Source organism: Capra hircus, chromosome 1 (assembly GCF_001704415.2).
Source record: "Capra hircus breed San Clemente chromosome 1, ASM170441v1, whole genome shotgun sequence".
NCBI classification, from domain to species: domain Eukaryota; kingdom Metazoa; phylum Chordata; class Mammalia; order Artiodactyla; family Bovidae; genus Capra; species Capra hircus.
Window position 1 is genome coordinate 81,197,655 of NC_030808.1, and position 16,743 is coordinate 81,214,397.

Genomic DNA, 16,743 nt, shown 5'->3' on the forward strand with positions numbered 1-16,743 from the left:
AGAGGCAGACCCAATTATTCTTAATAATTTAGTAACAAAGTGACTTTAGCAGTTTTATTGACTTTTAAAAATCATGCCCTGTGCCCTGTGTGTGTGTGTGTGTGTGTTTGGGGTGGGGGTTACTTTAAAAGACAGCTGAGTGCTGTGTAGGAGATTGGACATGGCTATCACCGGTGATTCATTTGCTTCCCTGATTCATTCCTAGCCTAGGTCCTAGTTCAAGTTAGCACAGGATGTCCCTTGTACAGAATGTCCAGAGGTTTTAAGGAGAACTTTCAGAACTAATGAGGAATGGGAGGGAGATAAAGTGCCTCAGACACTAATGAGGGCAAGGGATGCAGAGGAATCCGACCCCAGCACTGGAAAAGGAGGCGTGGCCAAGAGCGCTGGTGGTTTCAGTCTTGGCCCCGCCACTGTCCTTGGGGTCGGTTAGCACACCTGCCTCTAGATAATGCACATTCCATGGTGCTTTGGTTTCCTTCCAAGATGAGGACCATGTGTCATCTGATGGAGTTCCAAATTGCTGGGAAACAGATGGGACCTCTTTGGGTAGTATCTGTTGTTGAATCCCGTAAGCACTCTTATAGGATCCTTTTTGCTTCTTCTGTTGCTTCTCTTGCCTACAGTTTTCCCAAGATCTTCTGATCCTTAGCTCACCTAATTTTCAAATGGAATCTGAGATCCTATGAGCTGAGTTTCCACAATATGTGTTAACTATCTTCTCTACTGTGGCCTCCCTGCATGGTTAAGGCATGGCCTAGAGTTCCCAGTGTGGTTGATCAGACTTACGGTTAATTGACCAAGTGCCTAAAAACTACAGCATTATCCACTTCAGGTGCAAGCAGGCGACACACACACACACACACACACACACACACGTGTGGAGTGGTTCTTGAAAATCACAGAGATGCCTTGAGAATTAAATATGATTTTACTTCTCCAGCTGATTGCCCAGCTATTTTAAGCAATAGATTCTACCATACAAAATAATTCCTGACAAGTCCTTGAAATTTGTAATAATGGACATCTAGTTTTATCTGAAATTCACTCAAAGCTTTCTATTTCCTCTAGGCATCTACAGCACAAAGATAATAACATATTCATAAAAAGTATCCGGCTTCACTTATATGTTGAGGAGCCTTAGAAGAGCTGCATTTGAGTTTCTTTGTTTAGTTAAGCTTTGATTGTCTACTTTTGTATACTGTTGTCACCAATCACCTAGAATACAGAATCCATCAAAGTGGACAGTTCCCCAGCCAAACAGGAGAGTTGTAGGGCTATATTATTCTTTTCCTGGATGTTGTAGAGGCTGAGCTTCTTGCCTGAGTAGAGAAGAAGATATAGAAGCACGTAACACACCTGACATCCTTGAATGTAAAAGTGGGAAATTCTGAGTTCCTGAATCCTAAAGCCTTGGGGAAAGAGCTGTTTGTCTGTATTAATGGCTTAACTGCAGGTCTTATTCTGCTTTCAGTTAAAATTTTTAAAAAATCAAACTCATGTTCCTTACCGCCTTTGTTTACTCTTGTTTTTAAGGAAGACTGGGCGTGTTGAAGACTCAGACCTGGCACACATATAAACTACAGGTGTGACAAATTATTTTGGGTGGAAGGGTAAGAGCCCAAAGTTAGAGCATTTCCTGGGGCAAGAGAATTTAAAGATAAGAAGATGGAGGACGGGGCAGGAACAGGGTCATGAGTGGGAATTTGGACATGGTGAAAGTCATTCAAAGAAGACAGAAGCAACCAGTCCTGTTTGTGTTTCGGAAAGTCACTGAAACAAGTGGCCAAGTGTGGGGTGGATGGGAGAGGAGAGAAATGTGAGATGGCCAGCAGGCCAGCTAGTAGCTGGCTGTAATTGTTCTGGGGGGTGGCAAGGATGAGAAGATATGTCAATTATGTATATATAGAGAAGCTTCGGAGAAGGCAATGGCACCCCACGCCAATACTCTTGCCTTGGAAAATCCTATGGATGGAGGAGTCTGGAAGACTGCAGGCCATGGGGTCGCTGAGGGTTGGACACGACTGAGTGACTTCACTTTCACTTTTCACTTTCATGCATTGGAGAAGGAAACAGCAACCCACTCCAGTGTTCTTGCCTGGAGAATCCCAGGGACGGGGGAGCCTGGTGGGCTGCTGTCTATGGGGTCGCACAGAGTCAGACACGACTGAAGTGACTTAGCAGTAGAGAAGCTTGATTTATAATATAATGGAACTATGATATTATTCCTTTTTTTAAAAAAGGAATTAATAAACTTTGTTCTTAAAACCAATCACTTTCCTAAGTTATTGTATAAATTTGGCTTGTTTGCGAGCAGGGCACATTTTTATGGATTTCAAGGGAGAAAGATCCACATATGTTGTTCAAGGTCGAGCCAAATGCTGGGTTTCTTCTCTAAAGAAAAGAGGGGAAAGAAGTCTTTCCCTCTCCTCTTTACTCCCTGACGATGAAGGAAAGAACCTGTGGGACCAGAAGGCCCACAGCATCATAAGTAGACTACAGCCAGCAACAGCAGTGCTTTTACGCCCCCAGAGCTCCATGTTCTCCTCCTCTGCTGTGTGCTTGGCCCCTGGCTGGACAGGACACCAGTAAACAAGAAGCCTGTCCTTGAGGAAATTTCCAATCCCGAGAGGGGACAGTGCCAGCAGATAAGTAATTAGAGCATAGAGGGAACTGCATGGAAACCACTCTTTTCTGGAGATGCCCTGGAATTATCTGCAGATGTGAGCTGGGTTTTGAAGGGCATACAGAAATCCCTCCCAAGGGAAAAGGAGTCGGGCATTCTGGGTACCCTGACGAAATGACACAGTGTCTAGATGATGCCATGGGAGTTAGCGGATCCCAGAGATCCTGGTCACTCCTGATCCGGAAAAACAAGTCTCTCAGGGTGTTTTTCCAGGTGACCTGACTGAGCTCCAGGTGAGCAGGGTTCTACTGCAGTGAGCTCCATTTCCCCTTTTCAATTCTCAGTTCTTTTTCTTTCCATCCTGGTCTAAGGTTAGAGATGAGATGCACTAACTTTTTAGAGATGCTTTCTCCCAGAACCCTGCTTAATGAACATTCCAGTTACTCAGCTGATTGCCTGATGTGCAATCCTGACACGACATATTATGAAGTGTCATTATTTTAGACCCATTCAGTTAGGATTTGGGATCATCTGGACTGGGTGGAATTTGATTATTTATACACTGTGAACAAAGGAGTTTGCCAGATAAATTAATCCTCTGTTAAATAAGATTCCAAGAAGGATGCCTAAGGTAGTCATGTAGAAAGTAAGGTGTTTGGGTTTTCTTTATTTGATCAGGTTCCAGGATACTTTAAAAAAATGAATCTTGTCAATTCATGAAAGCAGCTTTAGTAGGAGTTTTAATTGTTAATTTTTTAAACCAAATAAGACATGAATGTATTCTCATTTTTACAAAAAGCAAACAAACCAGAACTAAAATAAAAAGTACATGTCTCATTTTGCCAACTAAATGTTTGTAGCTACCTTTTTCTTTACGTACACACACATTTAGTGACATGTAGTTTTGTTTTCCACTCTTGTAAAATAGGATCAGCCTAATCTGTAACTAGCTCTCATCTTACAATATTTTAAGATGAGTGTCCTATGACCACGGACATATGTCTACTTCATTCTTTTGGACAGCTGTGTGATGTTCCATATTATAGCTATACTACGGTTTACTTATTCATCTCCCTGATGGTGGATATTCAGATGATTTTCATTCTTTGTCAGAACAAAGCATTAGTATCTGTCTTTATTCAAATCTTTGTGTCTGTGCACAAGTTTCTTCCAATAGGATTTCTCTTGAATTCTTGGTTAGCAGTTGGAGTCAGTGTTTATTTATACTTGGAGATAACGAAAGTATTTTTCTTAGAAATACTCAATTTTTCCTGCAAATTATGCTGCCTTTTCTATAAATAGTTAGGCTTGTGACATCCTTTGTGGAGCATTCCATGGAGCCACTGTATGGGATGGTGTCAGCAATTTTATTATAAACTCTTGCCAAAGGCAGTGTCAGAAATGAGCCTACATAGCACAGAAGTAGAAATTAATTCTTGATTCTTTTTTCTCCTTTCTATCCTGACACAAGATTATAGAGATTCTACAGAGTGGCTTATATAGTATAGTCATTTAAGCAGCTGTGGTAAAACATGAATGCATTCTTTTTTTTTTTTTTTAAATAAGATGGAATTAGGATATGGGGTCTGGAAGAGAGGGATGGCCTTCCCTTAATTTAATAAAAACAATCTGGGAAAACAGGAGCCCCTCAGATCTTTTATTGTTTGTTTCTTATTTCCTCTGCCTATGCACTTCTCTGTCTCTCTCCTTTTTCTCTCTGCGTGAATTGTAACATTGCTTTCTGTGGCTGTGGCCCAGATTAAAGCGGTGTAGAAATTTGTGACTGCATAGAGCGATTGTTTGGTACCTCTGACACAAAGGAGAGGAAAAGTAACGGGGCACACTTGGGCTGCCGCATCTCCACTCTTGCAACCCCCGAAGGGGATTTTTATGGGATCTCAGTGCCAAATCCTTCCAGTGACATGACCTCGCCAACATTGAAATGTGATTTGTGTTTTCCTTCCAAGATCTAGGATGTAATTCAAAGATAGAAAAATTCTTATCTTCTTGTTTCTGTTCTTTTTTCTATCTAATTTAAAAGCTTAGGTAAAAACAAGAAATGATCTAAATCAGAGTTATCAGACCAGTAACATGTCTTGGAAAAGGCAGGAGAAGGATTTCCCTGGTGGTCCAATGCTTCCAATGCAGGGGGTGTGGGTTCAATCTCTAGTCAGGGAACTAAGATCCCACATGCATCAAGGCCTAAAAAAAAAAGGCAGAAGGTCCAAATATCCAACAGTAGGGTTGGGCTAGGCGGTGCTAGTGGTAAAGAACCCACCTGCCAATACAGGAGACATAAGGGACGAGGGTTTGATCCCTGGGTTGGAAAGACCCCTTGGAGGAGGGCATGGCAACCCACTCCACTATTCTTGCCTGGAGAATCCCATGGACAGAGGAGCCTGGCAGGCTACAGTCCATAGGGTTGCAAAAAGTCAGACATGACTAAAGCAACTTGTCACACACACAAGTGCACTTTGGGGCATCCAACATGTGTAAAATAGAATGAGGATGCTCTCTCTCTGCCAATGTATCAATAGAAAGATATTACTGTTAGGTGAAAAAAAACAAGATGCAGTGAGTGTGTAGAATATGCAAATATTTCTCTAAGAAAAGGAGAAAACAAGAATGTATATTTGGATTTACTAGTATTTGCATAAGGAGACTGAAGGTTACACAAGCAATGAGTAAGACTGTTCATGGAATGCCTCTTTAAAGTGTCCTAATTTTTGAATTAGGACTGTATGACCTACTTAGAAATAAAAAATAATTTTTTAAAAGGAAATTCTAAGGTGTTAGCAAAGATCTTGTTTAAACCCACTGTATATGTGATTTTACTTCTCATAGGTACCTTTTAGGGGAGGGTCAGTTGCAGGACCATGTATTTTGAGGAGAAAGGGAATAATCTATAATTATAACATATATGGCAATTTAAATTCTAACTAATTTTTGTAGGAAATTGAAATGGTAGATTTGCATCTAAACTGTTTCTTTAGCTTGTTCAGACTTCTTAGGTTTGTTCTTAATTTTTTTCTTCAAAGTAATTGAAAACTTTTAAACAAGATGCTCTTTTGTTTTTTAATTTTTAATGATTTACAATATTACATTAGTTTCAGGTATACAGCATAGTGATTCAGTTTTTTTCTGTTTTTTTTTTTTTTTTAGATTATATTCCATTGTAGCTTATTACAAAACGTCAGGTGTGATTCCCTATGCTATACAGTAGAACATTATGTAATGACAAAGGGATTAAAACAAGAAGAGGATATCATATTTACTAACATACATGCTCCCAATATAGGATCACCTAAATACATAAAGCAAATACTAACAGATGGGCAGGATTGATGATTAGCTTAAAGCAAGATGTTCTTGATTCACGATCAGAACCCCTTGCTGAGGCCTTGGTTAATACGCGAAAGTGTGGTATTAAGCCTGTTTGTTGTGTCTGTGCTTTTATTTTCTACAGGAGCAGGAAAATTCAGATTCGAAACATCCCTCCTCACCTGCAGTGGGAGGTAGGCCAATGAATTTCTGTATTTATTATCTTCCTGCTCTCTGTCTTCATTTGCTAATGGAGTAACGGGGCCTTTTGTCCCTTTGCTATAGTTCCCTTTCACGTTTAGGAGTTAGAGGTCTTCAGCACCCTAACGGGAATGATCTGCCCTGAGTTTGGGGTCAGAGTCGTCCCTTTTGTTGTGCTGGATATACACTTTGATCCCTTATGTTCTGTCTTCTAGGGAACCCAGCACCAACAGACAAACTAAACAAAATAAATGCCTTGCTTGTGATTTTTATCCCGTGATTTTAGAAAAGATTTTAACCTTTCTAAATTATGATTTGGGAGGAAATAAATGGAAAATCAATAAGAATAGAAGGTTCTTTGTTAGTTTGGGCAAGTGTTTTGTTTATTTTGAATTGATTGTTGTGAATAACAGTTAAGACATATTTTCAGAGTTGTAAAATTTCTTACAAGATTGTTACCTTGAAATAAGATAGAATATGAGGAGTAGCCTTATTGCCTCATTTAAAGGCACACTGCCCCATGTTCCCCAACTCAAACGGAATCAAAATAGACTTAGGAAATAGAATGTTTTGGCTAACATTTTTGTTACTTTAAGGGGAAAAAAAAACACTTTTTATTGTGGAAAATTTTGAGCATGTATATATCTCATTGCTTCATAAAATAAGGAGATCCCTAAAGGAAATCTGATGGAAGAATGGTCAAATCTTTCAGAAAGGAGAAGTGCTTTTTGTACATTAGTCTGCTTCTCATTTCGAAAGCAAATGGGCTCCAACCATCATGAACGTGATTGTTAACAATTACTAAGAAAACTGCTGTGTTTCCCCAGTGAAGAGACTACTCGGGAGCCAATAAGCAAATGAAAGCCCTGTATATCCATTCATTTCTAGCTGTTTTTATGAAGACCTGAAATTCTGACAGTGAAGCTTCTTTTTCAGGTGTTGGATGGACTTTTGGCTCAGTGTGGGACAGTGGAGAACGTGGAGCAAGGTAATAAGTGCTGAAATTAGCCTGTTGAATTTTGAGAGGAATATTGCCTGGTAACTTTTTTAGGTTGGGTCAAATCCAAGGACAAATAAGTTTCAATTCCACTGAAGCAAGCTTCCTAGAGTGTATGTTTGTATATCTGCATGTATGTAAGAAATGTCTGTATCTGTCTGTCCATATCTATTTATTCAAAGAATGGTTTTCATACTCTATTTCTTATACTCTGTAATGTACTCAAGCACTGGACAAATTGCTGTCAGGATGGGGGAAGCTTAATTCATTTGGAAGGAACTGTATTTATACTATGACAACTTCCTTCTTCCTGATTAAGAACAACATACCCCTGATGTCTTGGGCTGTTTTTCAAGGTGTAGGACTCCTACACCATTATCACCTGGAGCAGTTGGGGAAAATGCAGTTTCCTGGGGCTCACCATAGACAGATTGACAAAGTAAGACTCTCTGGGGGAAGAAGTCGTGAAACTGTGTTTTAAACAGTCACTTTCAAGGGATTTTTGTGTGTATTCATTTGAGAGCCTCTGTCTTGGGAACAGTGTTGTAAATCTCCAGAAAATGTATATTCTTTTTCCTTGCACTTTATTTTTACCTTCTAAAACCTTTACCTTTACAGACAGTGAAGTATACATAACTGTTAATATTCACTTAGGAAAAAAATCACAGAAAATGCATTTTCTCATATGCAGTCTGTCTGCTAGTATAGTTAATATAATAGTTTTTAAAGCAGTAATTATTCAGATGCTCTATACTCCATGAGTATTAAAAATATTATTATTCAGTTTCATGCTTCTGACTGCCCATCCCCAAGTTAGGAGATAGGCCCACCAAGGTAAAGGGAAAGAGCCGGAAAGAAGACATGATTTATAAGGATTCTGTGTTCTCAGTTCTTGTTATTTCCCTCAAATGGAAGACATTCTAGTAAGAATTGGATGTTGTAGGCAAGATGACCTTCCAGACATGAACCTGTACAAGTTACTAGCTAAGACCATGTTATAAACTCAGGACAGTGCCATGCAAGGCAGAAATACTCCCGGCCCCTGGGGCAGTCCACAGCTCCAGGAGCACCTGTGCCCTCGAGAGCACCCTAGCTGCCTCATGACTGTAGGGTAGAAGTGTTGGGCTGTTGTTTTGTTCTGTTTCATAGGTAATTCCTGATTCAGCAGGAAAGCATTCTGCAGGAGAATTTTAAGAATCTTTATAGAGCTTTCATGTCCAATGAAATAAAGTATTTGAATGGAGTTCAGTTCCTCCTAGAATCACAGGTCTGATTTCCTGAAGACAGATGTCTTTGAAGAACAAAGAATATAAATAAGAACGAATCTGAGACTTTTAGTGGGTAGCTATATTCAGGAGGTTCAAACCCAGCCCCTTTGTCCTTTTTGGGTCTGCAGCCTCATCTGTTGCACTCCAAAGTGTAACTCTGAGACCTAGTAGCATTCAGGGTGTCAACACCAAGAGAGGGTGGTTGTGGGTGCACATGGCCTATTTTGTGCTGAGAGGTGCAGTCCTGTGAGGACCTCTGTGCTAGAAAGCAACACAAACACTCCGAGGCCGAGGCCAGGACTGGTTTCAGTGTTGGTGACCCATACGTCTCAATGGCAGTTCCTTCCTGAGAAGTATGCACCCCTCCCCATAAGCACTGCAGCTGCTTTGAAGTTATTGGATAACAGTAACCGTTAACCTTTTTGGAAATCACATGGAAATTATAAGACAGAAAAATCCACATCCCCACAGATTTGAATATTTGCAGGGAAGTGGGGAGGGTGAGTATAGGATTCCTGAAGCTCTAACATGGGTTCAAAATTAAGAATCCTTTGCACTAGAGGGTTTTATTATTACTTTGAAAAGCAGGTCTAGTGTGGTTTTCTTGAATTATGCTCTGCTTAATGCTGTTAATTCCAAGTCTCCTAATAGCTTAAATGTTTTAATGGAGAAGATTTTGAATTAGTCATGTCGGTTGATTTTGGGGAAACCAATATACTTTTGGTCTAAGTTTACTGACTTGGATGGAGAAAGTTTTGTCCTGTCTTTTGAATTCATTTTTAACACCTGACTTTGGAAGAAGCTGTATCAATTATTAATCAAGATAAACCAACTCACAAGAGTGATACCTTGTTAGCCACTCTTAGAGTTTATATGTCCTCCTCTTTAGCCAAGTGGGTTGGAATTGCCACTTTTCTTGATTCATTGTACATGGTTACTAGATTTAACTCACACAGTCAAATTCAGTCAGAGTGGAACAAATATTGTAATAGTTCAACCTTGTCCATGAACGAACAATTAAAATTAAAATACTTTCTTATTATTTTATATATATACCCAATTATTTAAAAATTATAGCAGATAAAACTGATAGTGGTACAGTAAATTAATACAAACTTCTTGGAGAGTAATTTGAAAATAATCATTAAAAAGCATTATGTTCTTTTTACCCAATTATTTTTCTTCTAAATGACACTAAAAATAAGTAATTCAGAAGAACACAAATCAAGTGGTATTTGCAACAGTGGTGATTTTTACCAACAGTCTTCAGAGAGGAAATACTGAGAACAACCATTTGTCAACAATTAAGGAATGGTTAGGCAAAAATCATGGCCCATTTGCTTGCTGCAATTTTATGTAGACATTAAAAATGAAAAATCCAAAGAAACTGCATAAACATATACACATGCAGAAGTGTTGAAAATAAGTAGAAAATACAGCTTTAAGTTACATATACAGTTGATTACAAATGTGTATATTCAATTGATTGTAAATTACTATGAGTGCACATGAATAAACATAGAATTCAAATAACTCTTAAGAGTTTGAACAATGAGATTTTTGTGCATTTTTCTCTATTTACATTGAGCCGGAGGGCTACACCTTTTTTTTTTTTTCTGTGACAATGTAGTTTTTGCTTCTTTCCTAGTCAACACAGACACAGAAACTGCCGTTGTCAACGTCACATATGCAACAAGAGAAGAAGCTAAAACGTAAGTGGATTTAGCTTATTTCCCTTTAAATCTGGGCTGGGGAATGCCAGGGAAGCTTGTCATTGGATTCCACTGAATCCTGTGTTTATAAACCTTTTCTGAAAAGATGCAGATCTTTGACGCATCAGTAGTAGTGGTGCAGTTGCTGAGCCATGTCCAACTCCGTGTGACCCCATGGACTGTAGCCCGCCAGGCTCCTCTGTCCGTGGGATTCTCCAGGCAAGGATACTAGAGTGGATTGCCATTCCCTTCTCCAGGGGATCTTCCCAACCCAGGGACTGAACCCAGGTCTCTCACATTGCAGGTGGATTCTTTACCATCTGAGCCAGCAGGGAGTACAGATCTTTGACACATCCATAGTGCCCCAGGGAATTTATACCAGGGTATCTGTTTGTTGACTATACAGAGATTTTTGTCTTGAAAAATGTTGAGCCTTGGCATCAAAACCAAGGTGGGAGCTGTATCTTGAAACAGTCAGGAGTAGAGTATACCACGTCTCTGACGTTGTGTCCCCTAGAGTCTGCTTTGACAACTGGAAGCCACTTTGACCTGGAGCTTTCTCCATGCACCATGAGGAAAAAGCCCAAGCCTGTTTCTGTCCACACTCATTGGGTGAATGCTGAAACTTCCTTTTCTCTCTATGAATATTAGAAGGGGGGGTTCACCTCTGTGGCATCAGCCCAAGGGAGCATTGTCATCTTGGAGTGGTTCATCAAAGAAGACCTGGCTCGGGCTCTTCTTCCTGTTCACATTCATGTCCCGACCCCACTCATGGCTACATTGCTTCAGTGATGGTTAATTGTGAGCTTGGCTGTTAACACATATGGGATTGAATATTTTAAAAACAACAACAAAAACAAGTTCCTTTTTGTAGAAGGCCCATGAAGTGCCTGTCAGGTCCTCATAACTAGAATTATGGTCACACGTGGTCATGCTTTATGGAGGTGGCATAATATTCATATTGGTTATACATCCCAGAATTAGTGTTTTTTCCCAAGGTTTCCACATCCATGAATGCATATTTAACCCGTTCTCATACCACTAGTTTTCAAAATGTTAATTTTGCATTGAAAAAGGCACCAGTCATTTGCTGTTAGCTTTTTAAACATTTTTAAAATTAATTTTGTATGTTCCTTTGGCTGTGCTGGGTCTTCTTTGCTGCACAGTCTTTTTTCTCTAGTTGTGACAAGTGGGGGCTGCTCTATAGTTGTGGTGTGCCAGCTGCTTTTGGCGGTGGCTGCTTTTGTTGCAGAGCACAGATTCGAGGGCACTCAAGCCTCAGTAGTCGCGGCTCCCAGGCTCTAAATCACAGGTTCAGTAGTTGTGATGCATGGGCTTAGTTGCTCTGCAGCGTGTGGATCTTCCCCAATCAGGGCTCAAACCCATGCCTCCTGCATTGGCAGGCAGATTCTTTACCTCTGAGCCACCAGGGAAGCCCTGCTATTGACTTTTGCACATGGATATAAGCAGGACACGTTTACTAACAGCTCACCTTTACAGTTTTTGTCTAGCTGCTACTTAGATAGGACTTTTGTACATGATATTACTTTGCTGCTTTTATTGAATTCACAAAGTGCTGCTTTGTAATAAACTTGCAAACCCTATGGACTCTCTGGTGGCCCAGTGGCTAGGACGCTGCACTCCTAATACAGGGGGCCCAGGTTCTGTCCCTGCTCAGGGAACTAGATCCCACATGTCACAACTGAGGGTTTGCACGCCACAACTAAGAGTTCACATACAGCAACTAAAGACTGAAGATCCTGCATGCCTCAGCCAGCACCTGATGCAGTCAAATAAATAAATATTTAAAAACTTGCAAACCCTAAATATTAACCTTATAGAATAGGGTTAATTTTTTTCAGATACTGCCAAAAACATGTGGAAAAAATTGCTCCACTTCATGTATCGTTTTTAAGATACAATTTATCAAATTGATAAATCTTTTAAAATAAGTTGTATTTCTGAGGTGTCAAGGAAACAAATGCTCTCTGAACTGCTATGGGATAGTAAATGTTGAAACCTTTCCAGAAGGACCCAGGGCAATACTTAAGATGTTAGAATTCTGCCTGCTCTCCATTGGGAAATTCCGTTAGGAATTTGTCCTGTGTGTAAAGTTGTAATTGCAGAGATACCCATAACAACACTATTGCAATCGTAAAAGATTAGGAGTGTGTGTATATATATATACAACAGTAGAGAATATGTTGCAGAAATGATGGCAAGTCAATAGAATGTTAACCAGTAAAAATTAAATTTCAGGATATTTAGTCACTTAGAAAACTAGAGTATTAACTATTTTTAAAGGTTATAAAGTAGTATGTTTGGTATTAATCCATTTGTATAAATAATAATATATTTAAGAAAGACATAGGATGGACTAGGATGTTTTTCTCATTTGTGCTTATCTACTGCTGGCTTTTCAGTAATAACTATATTACAGTTGAGATTTTTGAGTCTGTTTACAGTTTTTGATACAGCCTTAAGTGGTTAAAAAAGAAAGCAGGACAACAAATTATATATCAGACCAGACCTAAACTTGGTGATTTCTTGTTAACCACCCTCTGTGAAAGAGCAGAGGTGGCGTGTGTTTTGCTCATGGCTGCGTCCTCAGTGCTGAGGACGGCGCACTCGTAGGCAGTTAGCAAAGGAGAGTGAATGAACTGGTCCACTGACCCTGGCATTGTGGGTCTCTAACGAAGCCCACTTCCCCTGCCGCATTTCAGAGCCATCGAGAAGCTAAGCGGGCATCAGTTTGAGAACTACTCCTTCAAGATTTCCTACATCCCGGATGAAGAGGTGAGCTCCCCTTCGCCCCCTCAGCGAGCCCAGCGTGGGGACCACTCTTCCCGGGAGCAAGGCCATGCCCCTGGGGGCTCTTCTCAGGCCAGACAGATTGATTTCCCGCTGCGGATCCTGGTCCCCACCCAGTTTGTTGGTGCCATCATCGGAAAGGAGGGCTTGACCATAAAGAACATCACTAAGCAGACCCAGTCCCGGTACGTGCCTCCGGGGCTTCCTTTGCTTCGTTCTGAGGGGTCCCCTGAGTGCTGGTGGGTCCCGGCCATTCCCAGGTTGCTATTGCTTGCATCGGCAGTGGGGGGCTGTGCTGGATGGGACAGTGGCTTCTTTAAACAGAACTACTAACAGACTAACACAGAACCCAGGGACCTTCATGAGCTTTCGTGCCAATGTCCTAAAGGTCATACCTGAAACACTAATAATTCATAAAAAAAGGTACTAATGACCTCACAGTCACGAATTGTTCTCCTAAGCTCTCTGATGCCTGTGAATACATCTACATATTTTTAAAACAACAGAGGTATGGGGCTGAACTTTATGGGATCCTAGAACCCACTTACCTTAGCTCTCGCCTCCTCTCCTGAGTCAGAGCCCAGGGTGATAGTCATTCTTTGAGACCACCTAGGGAGTCTCACAAACAGCTTCATAAAGGCAACGGGTGAGTCACTGCTACATTGAGCAAGAAATAAAGTACATTATTAGCCTTATGTTTAGTCTTCTGTCTGCTTAAGGAGACTGACTCGGTAGTAAGAGTTGTAGTGGATAAAGTAACTTGTGAGGTTGTTGATTTTTTTATGTTCCAAAGACTGCAGCATGATAAAATGAACAAAGCACAGGACTTGAAAACAAAGACCCTTGTTCAAATTTTCCCCACTTAATAGCTATATAAGCTTAGAAAAAATTTTAAGCTTTCTGAGCATCAACAGCTTCTTCTATAATCTAGGAGTAGTGTGAGAATTAGGACAGTCAGACAGATTGAATGAAATAATTATTGTGAAAGCACTTAAATGATAAAGCACCAAATTACAAGTATTAGTTTTTTATATTCCTAATGCATTTTACTCAGGTCATTGAGGCTTTTATAACCTGAAAGAGAAAAAGCTGTTTTCTTCAAAGTATCTGAGTTATTTCCAAAAAGTGGACAATTACATGAATCCCAGGGTTTATAATCATAGGCGTGAAGTGATAAGATAGTAGTCAGAGGAAGTACTATGTGATGTTTCTTTTGTTTTAAAATCAGTCCCTTTTTATCCTTGTAAGTCTACTTCTCTGAGAAAGTGATTTTTATTTGTATGTCTTTTTGTTCCAGTTTGAGGTGGCTTTATAAATGTAGCGAGTTTAAATAGAAGTGAAGTTAATTCTCAAAAGTGTGTGCCTACTTTTTTAGAAATAGGCCCCAAACTTGGATTTGGGCTTCCAACAACCAAAGTAAAAAAGGATACAATTAATTATGTGATTTTGAAAGTTAACAAAAACAAGTAGAGCCACAACTACCCAAAGAAGTCTGATAAAGTCATCAAGCTTTGGAGCCATTAGTTTTAAGAGTCTGGAAGAAGGCAGGCTGCCAGTGGCAAAGAAACCAAAAACTTAGGCAGAGAAAGGGCATGCCTCTGTTTTCTATCCACACTCAGATATATAAAGCTTGCTTGAATTTGGTGTTTAGAGTTGGATTAACATATGGCTTTTAAAAGCTGCAATCAGTTCAGAGACTGGCACTGTGCCAATGTGCAGTATTATCCTGCTCACTTTTAAGATCATTTGAAAGACTACACAAAATAGTTCATTTACCAAACTGGCTTCATTACCACATTGGCTTGGTGCCTTTGTCCAGAAGCACTCCTGTAAGAAATATTCCTTTCTAAGTGGAGCTGCAAAGAATTCAGGTTTGGCCCAAGACCTTCTGCACTGCTTGCTGCCTTCTTGGAGAATGGCATTGGTTGCAAATGTGCTAATGACACTTATTGTCTGTCTGTGTCCTTGCTGTACATTGGCCAGTGCAACACTTTCTTGGACTAGGGTCCAGTGCCAGATGACGCTGTGCTATGGCTCCTGATTCTTTTCCTGCAGGGTAGACATCCATAGGAAGGAGAACTCTGGGGCTGCAGAGAAGCCCGTCACCATCCATGCCACCCCAGAGGGAACCTCTGAAGCATGCCGCATGATTCTTGAAATCATGCAGAAAGAGGCTGATGAGACCAAACTGTAAGTTTGCATGCAGTGCCCAGACTGCTCAACAGAAAAGAAGATTAGGTTCTCATTCATTTAACCCAGGAAAGTTTTCAAAGAGCTGTAAATCTATTTCTCAGTTAAAGGGAGCAGGGGAAGGATTAATTCTCAGGTATTCGTTCCATAGAGACTACAATGGGAAATAGATCTTTTATGTTTACAATGTGGCTGTTTCTCTACTTGCACGTTTCTCTTGGTGATCCTAATGCTTCCGTCACTCACTGGCAGTAATTATTGATGGGAACATAACCGTGTTGTCCAATGCGTATGCTAATGGAAATGTTCTATATTTGCACTGTTCACTATAATAACCACTAGCCAAATGTTGCTGTTGAGTGCTTGAAATGTGACAAGTGCAGTGGAGGTACTGAATATTTTAACTTGATCCGTTCAGATTTAAGTAGTCACATGTACGGCTAGTGGCCATCATATTGGACGGGGCAGATTCAAAAACTACATTTGCACCAAAACCATCAAAAGGGTTTTGCTCCTAAGCCCCTTGGACTCTTAAGCTTGGATTATGTTTCCTTAAATAGTAGAAACTGGTCTCTGAGTGGCTATTTTATTCTTTTTTCTTGTATCTCCTTTGTCCATTTCTTTCACAAAATATTGCTTAGGATTCCTGTTGTACCAATTTGAATGACAAATACAGTTCATAGTAACTTGTATAATTTAGTAATACAAATTTATTAATTTGTGTTATAAACAAATTAATGGTAATAGAATAGATAATATAATAAAAAGGCTCTATGTAAGTCTGGCAAAATCCACTTATAGGCATGGATTGTGGCAGTTTTATAAAGAAGCAGTGAGGGATGAATTAAATATAAAACTATATTCAAACTGTCAAATAATAGTGTTCTAAAACCAAGGAGATGAGAGTAGTTCTTAAAAGAAAAACATTGCAAATTCTTAGGCTTCATGAGGAACTCTAACATTTTACGTATGAATTACTTACTATTTGGGACTTTTGGAATCCCCCAAATGCTGTGACTTAATTTAAAGAAGCCCCTCTCTCATCCAAATTATTGAGAACTTTATAAATGTTCCCCTCCTTGGCCCTTTAAATTAGGTGTCATCATCTTGCAATATTTTAAAGAATCAAAAAGACTGCTAAATAAATTGGATTTTTAAAGTATTTACATAGAGCCAAGATAGAGTTTGAATATCTTTGAAATCTGCATTTTTTTTTTAATGAGGCACCATAGCCCCTGTGGTAGGGGCTGAAGCTACAACTCTGAACAAGATCCAGTTCCTTTTTTTTTTTTTTAATTCAGTGTGAGACATCTGCTAAACAAACAATTACACCAGTAAGTAATTAATCACAGCTATGATAAGTGCTACTGTGGAAAACAACTGCAGGTAACTGGAGGCCCTAATCAAGGCTTTAGAGAGACAGAAAGAGAGTTAGGGATTTCAGAGAAAGCTTTCCTGTGTAAGTGACATTTCAGCTGATCCCTGAGGAAGATGAGTAGGAGGTGGAGAATGGAGGAGAAGAGGGATCCTAAACTTTCCTTTTATTCATTTATGTGCATGTTTGGTCTTGTCTGACTCTTTGCAACCCCATGGACTATAGCCTGCCAGCCTCCTCTC

General features: G+C 39.9%; 1 protein-coding gene across 3 annotated transcripts in view; it reads left to right on the plus strand.

Moving 5' to 3' along the window:
- The window catches only part of IGF2BP2 (insulin like growth factor 2 mRNA binding protein 2), a 163,998-nt gene that overhangs the window by 116,650 nt on the left and 30,605 nt on the right, over positions 1 to 16,743 (plus strand). For 2 of the 3 annotated variants that reach the window (XM_005675253.3, XM_018046975.1), the window contains exons 3-7: positions 6,093 to 6,141; positions 7,085 to 7,136; positions 10,062 to 10,125; positions 12,849 to 13,121; positions 14,992 to 15,126. In XM_005675253.3, coding sequence (XP_005675310.2) covers positions 6,093 to 6,141; positions 7,085 to 7,136; positions 10,062 to 10,125; positions 12,849 to 13,121; positions 14,992 to 15,126 — 573 coding nt within the window. The remainder of the gene's footprint in view (positions 1 to 6,092; positions 6,142 to 7,084; positions 7,137 to 10,061; positions 10,126 to 12,848; positions 13,122 to 14,991; positions 15,127 to 16,743) is intronic. The other variant, XM_018046972.1, reaches the window with a different exon arrangement.